The sequence below is a fragment of the Ochotona curzoniae genome, unplaced genomic scaffold, assembly GCF_017591425.1.
Source record: "Ochotona curzoniae isolate NIBS_2020 unplaced genomic scaffold, NIBS_Ocur_1.0 contig_523, whole genome shotgun sequence".
In the NCBI taxonomy this organism is placed as follows: domain Eukaryota; kingdom Metazoa; phylum Chordata; class Mammalia; order Lagomorpha; family Ochotonidae; genus Ochotona; species Ochotona curzoniae.
Window position 1 is genome coordinate 8742034 of NW_024466459.1, and position 18245 is coordinate 8760278.

The window sequence follows — 18245 nt, forward strand, 5'->3', positions numbered from 1 at the left end:
AGGCAAATACTTAGCCACTGAGCCATTGTGCTGGGTCCTGTTTTTTAGTTTTAAAAAGTTATTTTTGTAGATCTGGCCATCTCATTCTGCTAGGTATGCCTATTGTGTCCAGGCCTCACTTGGAGCCTGGCAGGAAGACCCTGCAGAGTGTGTGTGTGTATGTGTGAAGCTTCCGCCCAACAGGCACTTTCCTGGTCTCTCCCTGCCAGCAGGTGCCCAGAGGACTGACCTCCCCTCTGGTGGTCTCCAGCAGGCCCCCTCAGGCCATCCTGGGGTGATATGCTCCCACCCCACACTTGGGGCAGAGATCCTGGCACTGGATTGCTCTGTCCCTGGCCTGGTCCGAGTCCTGGAGCCCCCTCCAACCACAACCCCCTCCACCCACAGGACCTCTTCTCCGCCCTCATCAAAGGCCCCACACGGACCCCCTATGAGGACGGCCTCTACCTGTTCGACATCCAACTCCCCAACATCTACCCGGCCGTGCCCCCCCACTTCTGCTACCTCTCTCAGTGCAGTGGCCGCTTGAACCCCAACCTGTATGACAACGGGAAGGTGTGCGTCAGCCTGCTGGGCACCTGGATCGGGAAGGTGAGTGTGGAGCCAGCATCCTGGCTGGCGGGGGGCAGGTGGGGTCTGAGACAGAGTCCATCCACAGTACTGTGTTTGTGTTGTAGGGGACAGAGAGGTGGACGAGCAAGTCCAGCCTTCTGCAGGTGCTCATCTCCATCCAAGGTGCGGTGGGACTGGTGGCGGGCTTGCTACCTGGACGTGCCCGCGGTGGGGTGGCGAGGTGAGGCAAGGACTGGCCGCCCCTGAGGTAAGGCGTTCTTGCCCACAGGTCTGATCCTGGTGAACGAGCCCTACTACAATGAGGCCGGCTTCGACAGTGACCGGGGCCTGCAGGAGGGCTACGAGAACAGCCGCTGCTACAACGAGATGGCGCTCATCCGCGTGGTGCAGTCCATGACGCAGCTGGTGCGGCGGCCGCCCGAGGTCTTCGAGCAGGAGATCCGACAGCACTTCAGCACAGGCGGCTGGCGCCTGGTGAGCCGCATTGAGTCCTGGCTGGAGACACACGTGCTGCTGGAGAGGGCCCAAGGCCTGCCCAACGGAGTCCCCAAGGACCAAGGCTCCCCGGAGCCCCCCACCATGGCTGAGCTCTCAGACTCGGGCCGTGAGGACCCCGAGGATGGGGGACTGGCCCCTGGGGAGGCCTCGCAGGGCTCCGACTCAGAGGGGGGCGCACCGGGCCCGGCCTCGGCCAGCAGGGACCCCACAGACCAGGCTCCGGGGACGGCACCAGACGCCTCTGTGCCACCCAGCGTTAAACCAAAGAAACGGAGAAAGAGTTACCGGAGTTTCCTGCCTGAGAAGAGTGGCTACCCCGACATCGGCTTCCCCCTCTTCCCGCTCTCGAAGGGTTTCATCAAGAGCATCCGGGGTGTGCTGACGCAGTTCCGGGCAGCCCTGCTGGAGGCAGGCCTGCCTGAGGTAACAGAGGACAAGTAGCCCCAGGCCCAGAGGAAGGTGCATCACAGAGGGCGAGGCCAGCTGCTGCCCACTCCCTCCCTCGCCTGCAGCCTCTCCCCTGCCCATCCGTCCCCTATGTCCCCCAGTGCCAATCCCTGCCCCGCCCCCTGGGTGAGCGTGGCACAGAAGTGCCAGGAGTGTCTCGAGGTGCTGCTGTTTCCTTTGCGCCGAGGTGGGACCCTGCCGCAGGCTTTCCGCTCACTGCCCCCGGCAGAGCGTCCCAGCACTTGTTCCCAGGGCAGAGGTGGCGTGCTACTGGGGCCTGGGGCTGGGCTCCGGCACAGACCAGTGGGAGGGTGGATGTGCCTTGCATGAAGGGTAGGTTGTCCCCGCAGTTCCCCTGGTCCCCACTGACCTCGGCAGTCGCTGTAGCCTCCCCACGTCCCAAGTCCTCCCTTGTCCCCCGACATGGGCATTGTCCCCAGGGAGCTGTAGCTGCTGCCCCTGACCCCTGGCGCCACCTGGCCCGCTAACTGCATTATAGCCCTTAGACCTGTTGGACTGGCTCTCTTGGAGAGGTTGGGACCAGGTGAGGTGGAAGATCGTACGCAGGAGAGGGGTGGCCCCCGCAGACTGCTCGGGGTGCCTTGCTGTGCTGCCTGGAGCTGGCAGGGGCATATGTAGTGTGGACTGTGGCAGGTGGCATCTTAGCCCCACAGGCTGGGGCAGCAGCACACAGCTGAGGCACAGGCGGGAGTATCGGGAGGTGGCCTGGTGAGCTGGCCCTGGCAGCCTTTGGCTTCCAGACTGCAGGCTCAACCCCAGAGGGAGTGTGCGTGTGAGTGCTGGGACCTCCCCGAGACAGACCCAGAGGTTTCCAAGTTTTCTAAGCTTTTGATAATGTGAAGCTCCAGGTTGAAAAAGCTGTTGAGTACACTGCAGCTCTGTAATTTTTGGTGTATGTATGTAATATTTAAGGTTGGACAAAATAAATCTCAGAAGCAAAGATATTAACTCTTATTAGAAAAAAAAAAGGCAAAAAAAAAAGCCAAAGCATGATGCGTTTTGTCAGCCTTAAGTGGCTGCATACCTGTGCGCTGGGCCCCGGGCAGCCAAGCCCGCCTGCCCCCCAGCCCCGAGCCCCCGGGCAGCCAAGCCCACGGGGCAGCTGTGCCCGCTGGGTGGCCGGGGGCTGGGGCGCAGAGCACAGCCGTCTGCAGGAGCGATCCGGGGTGGCCGGGGCTGGGGCGCAGAGCACGGCCGTCTGCAGGGGCACCATGAGCGGCGAGGCTGCTTCTAGCGCGTTGTGTGGAGATGTGAATGGTTCCTGCTTATACGATCTGTATAAAGTGCTGTGTGATTCAACTTTTTTTTTTTAACTTGCTTTTTTTTTTTTTCTGGTTGGCTCATTAACAAGACAAGGTGACACCATTAAATCTGCCTCTGCCATTCATTTGGGCTCTATTGCCTTCCTGTGTATGTGTGTGTGTGTACACATCTGTACCTGGAACAGTCCGTCCCCTGGGAAAGGAACCTCGTGGCCAGCCAGAGAAGGTCCCAGCTTCCCTAACTGGGTAGGGGGAAAAGGCAGCACTGGGCATAGCACCTTGCCCCTGCCTTGTCCACATGCCCCTGGCATCTTTGATTTCCACTCCCAGGGTTCAGGGGCCATGAGGGTCACTGTTCGTGCTTCTCGGCGGGGTTCATTCCTCACTGCTGGAGTTTTCCTGAAAAGTCAGTGCGCAGCTGTGTCTGCCTGTCAGCAGCTTGCAGTCCCTAGGGGCCTGCAGCTGACCCGGGCTCAGGCTCTAGATTCTGAGCGAGCTGGGCTGACATCACAGCTCCTGGCAGGGGCGGGCGGGCTGTCACTGTCCTCGCATGCAGGAGACTGCCCCTTGCTGCACCTTGGACACTGTGGACAGCTGCAGATGGGACGGGGAAGGGGAGCCAGGAGTCCCCATAGCCAACATTCAGAGTTCTTCGGGACCCCTCGCTCATTTCCCTCATGCCTTGAATTTAGAGACATGGTCCTTCTACTAACCCACCCCTGCAGCACCCCATTTCCTCCCCCCAGTCCCTAGAACAGAACCACCAGAGTGGGAAATGTCGTTTTATTCAGGTTTGACTCACAGGGTGGGCTCTCCGAGCAGGAGTGCCTCCCACAGCAACTGGCCCAGCCAGCTGAGTTTGTGGCTCTTGACAGGCAGAGCCTGTCTGTCAAAGCACACAGCCACCACCTCCCCACTCCTCCAGGAGTCCCGCAGCGCAGTGTGGTGTACACGCACACACCCAAGTCCTGGGAAGGAGGGACGGCCGCAAAGGCACAGTGCCCTAAAGTCACAAGGGCTCTTGAGGGGGTGACTTGTGCGGGGGCCCCATGCTGGCAGGGGGTCCCCCACAGTCACTAACCACCCAGAAGGAGTTGGGGTGGACCTGACCCTGCACGGCCTGGCTGACCATCAGCTCCCCATCCACAGCAAACACACCCTCCCCGTTCTTGGGCTCCAGGCGGAAGGCCACCACAGGCACGTGGACCAAGTAGGGGCAGTCATGCTCCATGTGCCTGCCCTTCTCCATGGCAAGGAAGAGGCGCAGCAGCGAGGCCCGGGACACACCTGCCCGCATGTAGAAGAGATGCATGACGCCCGCCGCGCAGCGGCCCATGGGGGCTGCAAACATCTCGCTGCCCAGGTGTGAGTGCAGCAGTGCCAGCACCAGCACAAAGTCCTGATGGGGCACCACCGTCCAGTGGGCAGGCACTGGCTCCTCCAGGGGCACCAGGTGCTCATCCATGGGGCCCTGCTGCCGTGCTGTAGCGGGCGAGCTGGGCGTCTGGGAGGCGGCTGCCCGTCCCGCGGGGAGGTAGGCCAGGCGACCATGGTAGGTACGCAGGGCTGCCAGGCGCATAAAGGTGCCCACTGTGAAACGCATCTCCCCCAGGCACCGGTACTTCTCGCTCTCCAGGTCCACATCGGCAATGAAGCCCCAGGCCAGGCTGAGCACAGAGAAGAGACGCAATCCGGACGCTGTGCGCAGCGACAGCAGGTTCATGGGCGTCAGCAGTCGTCGGCACAGCAGCCGGGTGCAATTGGTCAGGAGGTCTTCGTTGGTCACCTGCTCGTAGCTGTGGAGGAGACAGTCAGATGGCAAAAAACCAGAGCCCTGTCCTTCCTCCTCCAGCAACAGTGCTCCTCAGAGGAGGAGAGGAGTCAGGTGCAGGCAGCCGGGACCCCCAGCCCAAGTGGAAACGGAACTCAGAAAACCTCAGGGCCTGGGTCGGGGTCTTGGGGAGGCGATGCCCAGGGGAAAAGTACTCCTCTTGGGTCCCTGGGCTCTCACCCGGCATAGTGATTCAAGGAAGCTGCCAGCGCGTTGCCAGAACCTGCCGGAAGGCTGCACAGGGGCTTGCGGATGGCGATCTCCCAGTCGGCCCGCTCCATGAGCCCGTTCACCACCTGTGGGTGCAGCAGCGCCCTAGTGCTCTGAGCAGCCACTACCGGCCCGTGGCCCCACCGCACCCCGGAGAGGCAGTGGCAGGTGGGCTCACCTCGTGCATCAGCCCATCTCCAGACATGACCACCAGCGCGTCCCAGCGACCCAGCTCCTCCGCACGCACCAACTCCCGCGCGTGGTTCCGTCGCTCTGCAGTGGGGGAGAGTGGGGGTTGAGGGGTTCCACGAATAGCTCTCAGGGGATGTGCCTTGCACCCCACACACCCCGCCTCAGGGAATCACTCACCCGTGAGCATCAGCTTGAAGGAGACCTCGGCTTCCTCCAGCAGGGGTTGCACGTGGCTGCGGAAGAGCTGCAGGGCCTTGCCCTTGCCACCACGCGGGTTCAGCAGCACCAACACGCGGCAGGGCCGGGGGAGACCCCGGGGGCCGCTCGCTGCGGAGGAACCAACCGACGCCGCGTTCTTCGTCGGCCGCTAGGGGGACCGGACGGGATCGCGCCACCCCGGTGAACCTGCCCAGTCGGCGCGGGCTCCCGGGGTGGGGGCGCCCCTTTAGTTGTCCCTCCCTACCCGGTTCCGGCCTCGCGGGATCGGAAGGAAAGAGTCTTATCCCGAGCAGCCCTAGGCCCTCTCGTACAAGCAGCTGGGCGCTGTGCGTTCCTGGTGAGGAAGAGGGGATCCCCCTACGGCCTGCCCCCAGCTAGGCCGGTAACAAACCTGGATCCATAGCTTCGGCCTGTGGCTCCCACGGCAGTGCCGTGCCCTGCACCGAAGGGGCGCTGCCCGTGGCGGCCGCCGTCTCTGCTGCCTTCAGCCCCTTATCGCCACGGTCCAGGCGGGCGTCGCGGGGCCGGCTGTGGGGCGCGCCCTCCCCGAACCGAGTCGTAACTGCAGGACCCCCCGGGTCATTCTCTGCGGCGGCTGCATCTGAAGGAGAAGAGGAGCTGGAGACCCGAGTTGCGCGCGGCTCCTCCCAGGTGGGACGGGCGGGTGCGCCCCCGAGCCTGGGACCTCGTGTCCCTGCCTCGGTCCGCAGTCCGTGGGCAGGGAACCTGGGAGGTTCGGAGAGCAGAGCTCAGGTGGCACCTCGGGCGCCCCCGTCATGGGCCTGAGCCCCCAACCCCCGAGGCCAAGGTCGCTGCCCTGAGTTGGGGGGGCTTTCCTCTCTGGGGTCTCAGTTTTTCCGGTGCCACCGATGAGTCAGAGCCCCGTGGCTCCCTGGCTCCGACCAGCTCAGCATCTCACCCCGCGGGGATCCCAGAGGGTGGGGAGTCCAGTTGCGTAAAAATCCCAAAACTTGAGCGGTCATCACGGAGCGGGAAGTTTAGGGCGAGGATTCCCGCCCGCAGCCAGCTGCTTCGCCTCTTCCCTGCCTCAGCCCGAGCAGCTGCAGCCTCGCGCGCGCTTCCGAGGACCCCGCTCCAACGGGGTCCGCGTCCGGATCCCCCCAGCAGCTGAACCTGGGCCGCGCAGCCTGCCGCCGCCTGCCCTCGTCCCAGCGCCAACTGGGCGCGAAGGCCTCACGATGCGTGGCCTAGTTCCCTGGGGCCCGATGAGGGGCGGGCCTCCAGGAGCAACCGGCCGCAGGAGGCCGTACCCAGTCGGTCCGGTTTGCCTGGAGAGAAGCCACTGCCGTTCCCTGGAGTGGCCTGGGGCGGAACGCTTCTCGCCCAGGGCCCAGCCCCGCATCTGATCGGCAGGTGGAGCTCCGGGCTGGTACAGACTCGCGGGCTCGCTCCCTCTGGCCTCAAACTTTCCGCCCAACTTGGCTGCTGCGCGCCGCGGCGCTGGGAGGGCTCTGGGCGCCGGCCCGGCCACGCCCCCGCCTTCCCGGAGCTCACAAGGGAGCCCGGCGCCCACTCGGCCTTCCCGGCCCAGCCCCATCACTGTCCGCGCACACGACCGGGTCACGCGCGGCCTATTGGCTAGGGCTCCTGGGGCGCGACTCTGCACCCCGCCGCTTGTAACGGGAGCGGCGCGGAGACGCGGGCGAAGCATCCGGCCGCTAGCGGCGCCCGGCGGCTGCAGCCTGTGCCGGCAGCGCCAAATGGAGTGCGCGCAACGCGGACCAGGAGAAAACCTGCCTGGATGCACAACATCTAAACGGGCTTCGGGCGCGCGCCCTTTCACGCTCCGGGAGACACCTCGACGCCGCCCTGGGCGAGGGGTGGCGACCAGTTCACGCCGCGGGAGGCAGGGATGAAGGAGCCCGCTTGACGCCCCGGGAATTCGAGACCACATCCTTGCCAGGTGCCCCTCATCCGGATCGGGGCATCTCCCGCCGCCCGGGGCGTCCTTTGCTTTTCCACCCCCGCACTCTCCGAGGAAGGTTATTTTTAGCACCCCGGTGTGCAGCCTGGCCCCTGAGCCCGAGGCAGCCGGGCGTACCATCCACAAAGCCACGGAGGCTCCGAGCTGGAAAGGGAGGCGGGCAGGGGAGGGCCTCGTTAAGAAGCTCAAAAGTTGGGATCCTTGCCCCCGGAAGGGACACCATCGAGGCTCACCTGGGCCAGAGCAGCTGCCCGCAGCGGGCGATCCAGGTCCTCGTTGGTCACCCGCCGGTGAGGCGCCTGGCATCGTGGCAGGGCCCCGGGGATCGGGTCCCGATTAGAGCGCCAAGCTGGGCGGGTGTGGCCCCCGAGGCCACCCCTGTCCCCCGCGGCCAGCGCGAGGCTGCGAAAGCACGCAGGAATTATCGCTTAGTGGAGGCCGCCGGGGGCGCGTGTGTCAGTGTGAGAGCTGTACTTCTCCCGGAGAGGGACCGAAGGTGCCCGCTACAATCTCGAGTGAAATGCCCGGGTTATTTGCAGCGCCTGAGAGGAAGAAGTTGCCACAGCTGACGTGGTGACTGCGGGCCAGGTAAGGGTCAAGGATAGGAAAAGCCAAGCCCCTCACCCCCTGTTCGGAGGCAGAGGGATTGGGGGGAGGTCCCCAAGCCAGCCCGGCTGCGGAGAGCCCCGGCGCGCGCACCTGCCCCGCTCTCCGCGCACACGCGCTTCTGCTCATGGCTTCTTAAATGGAGAAGAGGCAGGTCCGGGACGAGCGCGGAGCCAATTAGCCGGGCGGCGCCCTGACCTCGGGCACGCCTCCACGGCACCTTCTGTTCACGAGGACCCGGGCGGCCCGGTCGCGTTTCCTAACTCTCGGTAGTGGGTGGAGGGAAAGGGGCAAGAGGACGAGCCTCGGGGGTCTCCCGGCAGGGTGCGGTGGCGGGGGTGGGGTGGGATGGGATGGGAGACGTGGTCCTTTGGACCCGCCTTGGCTTCTTTGAGCGCCTCCCCCTCCCCGGCAGCCCCAGCTGGGGTCCTGGGCGCCCCGAGCGAGTGCCGAGGTGGTGACTCAGCGACGCGCTCACGGGTGGAGAAACTCCGCGACCCCAGGAACTCAGGGAGGAGGGGTGCAGTGGTGTCGCCAGCCCCACCGCTCCACCCCCGCCCCCGGGCCGGCGCCCGTCCGCAGACTCCGGTCCTGCACCCCGGCCCCCTGCCCCCACTGCCCGGGAATCCGGCGCGGGCAGGGGAGGGCGGCGCTGCAGCCGCAGTGCTGCTGTCACGCTGTCACGCGCTGCGGGGACGCGAGCCATGGCGGGAGGAAGGGGCGCCGCACGGGAGCCCCGGGCCGCCGTGCGCCGCGCGCCCCCCGCCTGCCCTCCCTCCTGCGGCTCCGAGGTGAGAGGCTGGGTCTGGCTTTGACTCCTGGAAGACCGGTGGCAGGGAGGGGTGGGGGGAACATGGGGGGCCCTCGTCCTTCAGCTAGAGCTCGGAGCGGGGGCAGCGCCAGTTGTGGAAGGCCCAGTGGGAGGAAGGCGAACTGACCCCGGTTCTAGGGAACACAATGACCCCATTGTCCTCCCTGCCACCTCGCCCCAAGGCCCATAGTGCTGCCTGCTCTGCCCTGTGCCCGCTTCTCCCTCGCCTCTGCCAGTCCCGGTGCCTCTGCTAAGAACGCTGCTGCTTTTGCAAAGTTAGCAACACCAGAAAGACCTCCATCACCCTCTGGCCAGGAGCCTGGCACCCCGCGGCTTGGCTGGACAGTGAAGAGTCCCACGCACAGCCCCCCAACCTCAGACCAACTCCTTAGGGAGCTAAGCAGCTGTCACAATCCTGATCCAGGGACCCAAGAGGCCAAGCCTCCTGCAGTGGGCCTGGGGAGTGGGGGTGGGCAGGCTTCTGGCTGTTGCTCCTGCCCAGGCCAGTCACTAGGTCCCGCTGAGAAAGCAGAATGGCTCCCAGGAAGACCCACCAGGGGCCTGCCATCGGGCGTGGGCCAACTGGGTGGCCCACTGCGTCTGCCAGCCAGGGCTGGGCTTCCCGATGTACCTGCTACACAGGTGAGGGGGGTTGTGGGTCTGTCTCCCCCGGCCTCCCCAGGCAGGCACACCTGAGCGCCTCCGCCTGCCTGGGGTAGTTTTGTTTTTTCTCTGGAGAAAGAAAGCAGGCATTCATTCATGTGCCAGCCTCTCTGGTCACCTGGGAGCGAGCCTGGCAGGTGACTGGCTGTTAGTGGGAGGGACTCCTGGCCATCTCACCCTGGCCTGAAACTACTTTCCCTGCAGGTTCCAGCTCTCCAGCTGCAGAGCCCGAGGCCTGCCCTGACCTCAGTCTTCCCTGTGGTGCCGCTTTACTGCGTGCCAGGCTGCCAGGGCAGGGGCCAGGCAGACGGGGAGGCGGCCAGTCCTGGCGGCTCTCTTTAAGATTTGCTGTTCCTGGACTGGCCTGTGCGTGGTTTTCCATTCTAGGAGTTTTCCTAGATGTGGCTTCCAGGTTGGCCAGGGCAGGCCTGGCGGGCAGAAGGGGGGGATCTGCCAGCACCGGGGGGATCTGGGACAGCGGGCTAGAGGTGCAGGATTCCTGGCTGTGGGCAGTGAGGGTGTGCTTTGGCCAGGTTTCCTGGTCCTCTGCAGCTGTGAGCAGGGGGCGGCATGGTCTCCTCTTCTCTGTGGATGTCCTCTCTAAACCAGGAGGCCCCAGGGCTCTGCCTCCCACGTGCTCTCCTCCCCTGAGCTGCAGCTCCCAGAACATTCTCAAGGCAGGTGTCTGTGTAGGCCATTCTTGTTCCACCCTGAACTGTGGGAGTGTTGCTTTGTGTGTTTCCTGGGGACTTGGGAAAACAGAAACGCATTGTGTCCCTGGTTCAAGGTCACGGTGTGGGCAGCCTTGGTTCCCAGGGAGGCTGTGGGGGAGGTCCTGTCACTCATCAGCACCCCAGGACTTGCACAGGTGTCACCCCGCTCTGACCTGTCTTGTCTGCAGTTTCACACGCTGTTCTCCCAGGGAAGGAGTCGGCCGAGATTTGTCATGAGATTGGATCTTCCCTGGGCCTCTGTGGCTTGTTCTCTGTCAGCTGTCACCGACTCTCGGAGGGAAAACCTACTTGATTGGGAGCTAGGAGTGTCTTCTTCTTGTTTTTACCTTTTTTCACTAAATGCGTATCTCAGAGCAACCAAGAGAGATCTCACTCTTAAATGCCCACAACAGCCCAAGCTAGGCCAGGTAGAAGCCAGGAGCCCCATGCATCTCCCCCTAAGGCTGATGGTGGCCCAAGCACCGCAGGCTCCCCGGGCTGCCGCCTTCCCAAAGTGCATTTGCAGGAAGCTGGATTGGAAGTTGAGCAGCCAGAAATGTAGGGAGTGGCCCTTCAAAACAGGGTGTGACCCCTTGGTACAACCTGGGACAAGACCAGGTATTCTGGGAGAGGAATGGAGGATTTGCTGGCACAGGTGTGGGAAGAAAGGGTGTCTGGGAGGCTGGCCTGCCCTCCTGCTGGTGCTGCCAGTGTCTGGTCCTCTGAAAGCTGCTTATGTCTGTATGGAAAGCACAGACTCCTGGCCTAGCACCTCCACTGTGCCTTCTTTAAAAAAAAAAAAAAAAAAAGAGAGGAGGAGAGACAGAGAGGAAGATCTTCGTCCAATGATTCACTCCCCAAGTGAGCACAACAGCTGATGCTCCAAAGAGGCCAGGAGCCTCTTCCAGGTCTCCCATGCAGGTGCAGGGTTCCAAGATTTTAGGCCGTCCTCGACTGCTTTCCCAGGCCACAAGCAGAAAAGGAGCTGGATGGGAAGTGGAGCTGCCAGGATTAGAACTGGCGCCCATATGGGATCCTGATGTGTTTAAGGTGAGGACTGTAGCCACTAGGTTACCGCGCCAGGCCCTCCACCATGCCTTCTGCCTCACCGCTCAGAGTTGGCGCCGGGACCACAGGCTCCTCGGCCTCCTGAACAGATGGGTTAGCTCCCCAGGCCTTGGAAGAGCTCTGCTGAGTGTTGGACACGGTGTTCGTGGGTTCATGGGGAGTCCCCCTCAGCTTTTCATTCTTGTTTTTCCACCAATGTTTCAAAACCTTCCTGTGTTAGGTCCTTACTGCTGTGCTCATGGAAAACCACGGAATTTTATGTGTGTGGGGCTTCGAAGTTGGTGGCGTGCCTGCAGGCAGTGTTCCCTGGCGCTTCCCAGCTTCCCCGGGGCCACTTGCACTCCTTGGCTCAGGGCCCCCTCCTGAAACATGGAATCTTCCAAGCCTGCTCTGGCCTCCACTTGGCTGTCCCATTCCCCACTTCCCGCCTGTAAGGACCCCACCGGCAGAGGGACCCCACTTCCCGCCTGTAAGGACCCCGCGGGCACATCCCCTTCCTGGTACTTTGAACTTGGTGCTGACTGTGGAACCCCGTTGCTCCACAGGGCTGTGTGGGGATGACAGTGCAGACATCTTGTGGTGCCAAACACAGATGGCCTGGACAGTAGTCTGGGAACTGTGTCCTGACTCGGCTCCAGAACCTTCTCTGCCAGCTCTGTCCAAGCGGATGTAAGTCAGGAGCTCGCTCGCTCTCCCCGCGGGACGTGCTGGCTGGGACCAGGATGCGGTTCTGAAGAGTCTTGTGGTGTGTAGCTCCTCCCTGTGCCCAAGAAAGCTCATGTCCGTTTTTGAAAACGATCTGAAAGGGAGAAATTGGCATCTTGGCTATACTTAGTAATTGCAGGTTTGCAAAACCCCAAGTTCTCACCCACAGCGGGGCAGAGGCACACTGGCTCGCTCTTTGTGGTCCTGGTAGGATTCCAGCCCAACCCCCGCTACTGGTCAGGGTCCCCAGGCTCCTGGCAGCTCTTGTCCTGGGACCACAGTGGTGAGGTTGCAGCAGGCCAGCAGGCAGCAGGACTATGCTATGGGCTCCTGCTGACATTAGCACTCTGTAAGCACAGCCAGAGCTCCGGGATCCCACACACCCCACATCCAGGATGCTCGTGGGGGTCCCTTCTGCCAAGGCTCCAGACAGGGACAGCCCCTGGCCCACACAGCTACATCCTGCTCACCTGTTCCTATGACCTCCTTCCAAGAAAGCCTCAGAGGCAGCCATATATGTCACTATCCTGGCCAGCGACCAGGGCAGTTCCCACCAGGAAAACTGGGATTTGCAAAGCTGTACCTGGCACGTGTGCAGCTGCAAAACAGAAAACCAGAGCTGGTTCTGTGTGCAGCAGAGAGCGTGGGGCAGAAGGGATGGGTGTGCTAAGTGCTTCCCCCCAAAGCAAACCAGCAGGGGGCTGGACGTGACCCTAAGCCAGGCCATGTCTTGATGACAGACAGTGGGCATCCATCTGTGGGGGGCAGGAGGAGAGGGGAAGGGGAGAGAAGAACAATCTCACGGTAGCCCCAGACAAGCACCCTGGTGCCTGCCCCACCCTACTTCCATCTCTGGCTTGTTCCTCTTTTACAAACAGCCACGCAGCATCCTTCACTGAAGGCAGTTACTGCAAGTTGGGGGTGGGCAGGGACCAGGGCAGAGGAGGGGGTGGCTGGCCCATTTGTCCAAGCCACAGAAGACAGGGACCCTGCAGCAGGACTTCCGGCCCCTCATGCTCATTATCTGCGGCACCCCAAAATAGAAGCTCCATCATCCCAAGAGGCTCATCTCCTGAAGGACAAAGCCTTCGATTCTTTCCACACGCAGCCCTGGGCATGTAAGCGAGGAAGATGCAGCTTGGGCTGGACAGCTGGGGCCCGGGAGGGGAGCTGGAGACGAGCATCACGGTCACCTAATTCCACTTGGCATCTTTCCCTGCTGGCAGGACCCTGGGCTGATCCGACAGGAGTGCCAGCTCCCAAAGCAGAGGGCGTGGTCCTCTTTGCTCAATGCCCCTAAAGTCCTGATCTGAGGGGTGCATTGAAAGTGACAGTTCTCTAGGGTAGCAGCCTCCAAGACGGCAGTGAAAAGCAAATGACCTGACCAGGGGTAGAGGCTGTGATTTTGAGTGCCTCTGATGGGGTGCAGGCTAACAAAGGAAGTTATGAAACACACACAGGCACCCCATTTGGGGCCGGGAGCATGCTGTGGGGCAGAGAGGAATCAGAGCATATTTGCATTTCTTGGGGTTCCTTCCTAGAAAAGCAATCAGTGAGGGTCTGTACACGCAAGTGCCCCCCAGAGATGTCCTGGGCTGCCCTCCCCCACCTGCCCTGCCCCCTCCCCATGCCTCCTGCTTGTAGGTGCAGCCCAGAGCCCACCAGGGGCACTGCCCCTGCTGCTGCCCGCGCCCCCACCCATAGGCTGGCACAGCAGGCTGGGGAGTCCCGGGAGGGACAGATGGTCCCGATGCATCAGTCTCCCTGACTGTGCACGACCTAGAAAAAAATCCATAGGCGCAGAACTTGACACTTGCAAGCACAGAACATTGTAGGGCGAGTCGCAGTCGCCTTTGCCATGTGTGACAAGTATGTGTGACCAGGGAGTTCTCATGTGAGAACTCGTAAAAGGGTAGACAATGCAGAGATGAACTGGTCTGCAGGGGCGAGTCTGCCACCTCCCGGCTCTCGGCTCTGGCTGTCTCGGTTCACGTGGGGCGGCTTGCCTTCCCTAAGTTGCAGGAGCCACGCTGCTGGGGAAGGTGTGAGCGCTCTAGTCCCCGAGGTTTAATACCCCAAGGACCCTGAAGCCAGCAGCAGGGATCCGATTCTAATTCTGAACACAGGCTGGCACACCGTCCATGAGATCAGACGTAGCAGAGCTGCAGTGGCCAAGGAGCCATTGGGAAAAAAGAAAAAGATTGGTTAAAGTGAGAGGCTGCAGGATCCTGCATGAAATCACCACGGAGTTACTCACCAAGAGACATGGAAACACGTGCCCACACAAGGACGGGGCCTCAGTGCGCCTGGCAGCATTAGTCACGGTAGCCAGGAGCGGCAGCGACCCAGCTGTCGGTCCGAGGGTGAGCGGATTAGCAGCACGTGACCCATCAGGAGTTGCAGTCCGGGTATATAAGAAGGGGTGGAGTTGTTGGTAACACCCCATGGTGTGGGTAAGCCTCAGGATGCCAAGAGCTAGAATGCAGGTGCAGAGGTTCAGGTCAGATCTGCAGTGCCCAGAAGAAGCAAAGCCGGGGTGAGGTGGGGTGGGGACGGCGCACTGACAGGCTAGGGAGCAGGGGAGGGGCAGAGAGAAGTGCCTGGAGAGCAGACAGAAATGCTGGCTGCATGGCAGTGTGAGAGCTTGGTGCTGCACACTTGTGCACTGTATGAGCACGCATTTCATGTCAGTTTCACCACTTCTTCTGATTCCTGGTTTTGTTCTGGCCCAGCTCTGGCGATCTGGCCGTTTGGGGAGTAAATCAGCAAACAAAAGATCTCTCTCCATCTTTCCCCTGACCCTGTATTAGATCTATAATGTCTACCTACACACACACATATGCGTATGCATGGAGAGAGCATTCTGACTGTGGAAGCCCTAAGTGTCAGGCCACAAGGCACTTCAGAGACCCTTGGATGAGGCTGGTGTTGGGCACAGCACCCAGGGTTCTCTTGGCATGCCAGCCTGCAATCTCAAAGTGATTGGGTTCTGAAGCCTGTCTCCCACGTGGTGAGTGGAGTCTCCAAGAAGCAACACGAGCTGGGGGTGACTCAGGCACCGAACAGAAATGACGCATGCGGCTACCATCTCTCCCGCACTTCCTCGCGGGCGTGGGAACGTGCGGATGTTGACCAAGTCCAGGCTCCAGGAAAAGGGGGAGATGGGGGCGCCAGGCCTGGTGCTGCTGTTCTTAGCATAGCTCCCACTAGGGGGCGTCGACACAGGCGCCCTTGCGGCTTCAGGAAGTCAATTGTAATCCAGTTCCCTGTTGAATGGTTAATGCAATTTTGGACCTGCTTTTTTATCTTCTTGTCTAATTGGCATTTAATTGCTAGGGGTTTCGGTTTTCCCTTGCATACCCACCTGGAGGACTTGGAGACCGCACCAGGATGGGGGTGGGAGGTTAGGAATTAGCCATCAATCTTTCTTCCCTCCTCCTCCTGCTGTTCCCTCTGATGTGGGTCAGCTCTCCCAGCATCTGCCTGGTGTCCAAGTGGGTATTTTGGAATAACAAGTTGAAATGTGTGAGGGAACTGGAGGCGAGGAAGAAGGGAAAGAAAGAACGGCGTGGGGTGAGGGCAGGGAGGGCAGTGTTACCTGGCCACATGGCATGTGTGCCCACACCATGTTTCAGGCTAGACTTGTGTCTTGCTGCCAGCCCTGATGTCTGATGTGTGTGACCCCCTCGTGGGTCATCACTAGAAAGAACATTTTTTTTTGTCCCAGAAGGAAGCAGATGTTGGCAAAAGCGCTCGACGCCCCAGGGGAAAGCACAGATGGTATGAACACATCTTAGAGCGATGGGTTGTCCTCCTGCACGGTGGGTGGGCTCGGAGCTGACTGTGTGCCCAGCTTGCGGCTTCCTGCAGGCTGCCCTGGGTTGCAAGGTCAGTGGGGCCAGACATGGGAAATGGCGCCCACCCTCAACCACAGGAGACATTGGCCGCAGTGCTGGCCTGAACCTTCCCTGGGACATGGAGTGGGGGGCTATCCCAAGAGACCCACGCATGAGTGGAAAAGCTGAGATGGATCAGCCTTAGTCACGAAGCCAGATTCCAGGGACAGGGCAGGTCTCTCTCTCTCTCTCTCTCTCACACACACACACACATGCATACACACATGGACTCTGTGTGAGAAGCAGTGCAGATGTGGGGGAGAGGCGGGAAGCACTGAAGACTCCTGCCCTTGGCCTCGCCCCAGCTGGGGCAGGCAGTTGGCAGAGCAGGTTAAGTGGCCTCCGCCCATGGCAGGGTGCCTGGCCCCTGGCGCAGCGCCTCCACGTTGGGTCTGGCTTCCTGCTCACACACACCCCTGTGAGGTAGCAGCAACTTGGATCCCACTAGCTCCAGAAAAGCAAGTACATAAAGTTGAAAAACAGCAAGTGAGGGAGGGAGAAGGGATCCCTCCAGATGCAAGTCCAGGAAGCCAGCACCTCAATGCCCACTGGCCCTGGCCCTTGGGCCCGCATGCTATCTGAAGCCACGCAGCCCCACCTCACAATATTTACCTAGAATCCTTCACTCTTCATGGGACATTATTTTCTTAAAGATTTATTTAATTTTTTATTGTTACAAAGTCAGATATACAGAGAGGAGGAAAGACAGAGGAAGATCTTCCATCTATTGATTAACTCCCTAAGCGGCTACAACGGCTTGAGCTGAGTCAATCCCAAGCCAGGAGCCTCTTCCGGGTCTCCCATGCAGGTGCAGGGTCCCAAGACTTTGGGCCATCCTCCACTGCTTTCCCAGGCCACAGGCAGGGAGCTGGATGGGAAGCAGGACTGCTAGGATTAAAACTGGTGCCCATATGGGAACCCATTGTGTGCAAGACAAGGACTTTAGCTGCTAGGCGACCATGCTGGGCCCCATAAATCCGTTTCTAAAGTTTATTTTTTTTTTTTAAGTTTCATTCTTTTGCAGTGTTAGACCAGCCCTGGTGGACATGAGGGTCCCACAGCATCGCTGCAGTCCAAGCCATGCTGTAGTTACTAGCACAGCCCCAGAGCAGTGTATGGCTTTATGCGCCGATCCCTGGGTTGTTCCCAGGCCTGCCTCCCAGCCCCTGACTCCCTCCCCTGCACCCTTCCTTCCCAGCACCCAGGCAGGAGGGGGGCTGTGGTGTCTCCCCACCCCCGCAGGAAGGAGAGAAATGGAAACCAGATGTGTTTCCTGCGGTGTCACCGCCCACTGTGGGCCTGGACTGCTGATCTAGCTCATTCCTGAGGGCGGGGTGTTCGACCTCAGTGCTGTTGACATGGGGCCTGGAACATTCTTTGCTGTCAGAGCTCCATCTGTGGCTCCTTCCCACTGCATGCCACCGGCAGCCCTGAAATGGGGCCAACCAAAGATGTCTCCAGATGGTTTGTGGGGGTGCTAGGTGTAGCAGGGGCCAAGCACTCTGTGAACAAGCCAGGGCACCAGGCTGTCCCTGCTCATGGCTGTCCACTGGCCGGTTCCCCCTCCTAACTCCAGGAGGTAGCCCGAGGTCCTGCGACTCTGGGGAGGTCTCCCAGCTCTCTCTCCACCCCCAGTCCCAGGATCCACAGGCTCATTGGCGCCAGCTCCACTTGGCCCGGGGAGTCCCCAGGGGGCATTGCCCAGCCCTGCGCTCACTGCCCCCTGCAGACGCCAGAAACCCCAGAGCAAATCAGCTAGTGCCTGGCTTAGGGGCCAGTCAAGTGGACGCAGGCAGCTCTTCCCCATCCTCCCCTACTCTCACAACTCCACTCTGTCCCCAGCGCCACCCCCACCTGGTCCTCACGGAGGAGTATGAGTCTCCAGCTCTTCCCTCCATCCTCCTTCCCTCCTTCCCTTCATTCCTCCCTCCCTCCCTCCCTCCCTCTTTTTTCCCAGGCTGTACCATACTCAGTGCCACAGCAAGCCTCCATGCCCTCTGACCTGCAACAGAACACACAGCATTGCCAGCGAGGGGCACCATCCCAATATTTTGCTATCTAGCATTATTTTTTAAGATTTATTTATGGGCCCAGTGCAATAGCGTAGTGGTTAAAGTCCTTGTCTTGCACGTGCCTGGACTCCCATATGGGCACCAGTTCTAATCCTGGCTGCCCCACTTCCCATCCAGCTCCCTGCTTGTGGCCTGGGAAAGCAGTCGAGGATGGCCCAAAGCCTTGGGACCCTGCACCCATGTGGGAGACCCGGAAGAGGCTCCTGGTTCCTGGCTTGGGATTGGCTCAGCTCAAGCCGTTGCGTCCACTTGGGAAGTGAACCATTGGACGGAAGATCTTCCTCTCTGTCTCTCCTCATCTCTGTGTATCTGCCTTTCCAATAAAATAAATAAATCTTTAAAAAATAAAAAATAAATTTAATAAATTTTAAAAAGATTTATTTATTTTTATTGAAAAGATAGATCAGATTTATGGAGAGAAAGAGATAGAATGGTCTTCCCTCCATTGGTTTTCTCTTCAAGTGGTTGCCACAGTCAGAGCTGAGCCGATCCAAAGCCAGGAGCCAGGAGCTT

General features: G+C 60.7%; 2 protein-coding genes across 6 annotated transcripts in view; one reads left to right on the forward strand and one right to left on the reverse strand.

Annotated features, from left to right (window-relative positions):
• The window catches only part of UBE2O (ubiquitin conjugating enzyme E2 O), a 43127-nt gene extending 40648 nt beyond the window's left edge, over nucleotides 1–2479 (forward strand). For all 3 annotated transcript variants that reach the window (XM_040989616.1, XM_040989617.1, XM_040989618.1), the window contains exons 16-18: nucleotides 388–591; nucleotides 678–735; nucleotides 842–2479. In XM_040989616.1, the coding sequence (XP_040845550.1) occupies nucleotides 388–591; nucleotides 678–735; nucleotides 842–1512 (933 nt within the window). In that variant the 3' untranslated portion in view covers nucleotides 1513–2479. The remainder of the gene's footprint in view (nucleotides 1–387; nucleotides 592–677; nucleotides 736–841) is intronic.
• A 1098-nt stretch (nucleotides 2480–3577) lies between these two features.
• Nucleotides 3578–7740, reverse strand: SPHK1 (sphingosine kinase 1). 3 transcript variants are annotated; one of them, XM_040989619.1, is made up of 6 exons: nucleotides 7432–7740; nucleotides 5645–5854; nucleotides 5212–5361; nucleotides 5021–5115; nucleotides 4813–4928; nucleotides 3578–4597 (listed from the first exon to the last, which is right to left on the reverse strand). In XM_040989619.1, the coding sequence occupies exons 1-6, from the start codon at nucleotides 7502–7504 to the stop codon at nucleotides 3811–3813; spliced, it is 1431 nt and encodes a 476-aa protein (XP_040845553.1). In that variant the 5' UTR covers nucleotides 7505–7740; the 3' UTR covers nucleotides 3578–3810. The 3 variants fall into 3 exon arrangements, with proteins under 3 accessions (XP_040845553.1, XP_040845556.1, XP_040845554.1); XM_040989622.1 differs by lacking the exon at nucleotides 7432–7740 and adding an exon at nucleotides 6525–6779; XM_040989620.1 differs by lacking the exon at nucleotides 7432–7740 and adding an exon at nucleotides 6173–6488.
• Between the last annotated feature and the right edge of the window lie 10505 nt (nucleotides 7741–18245).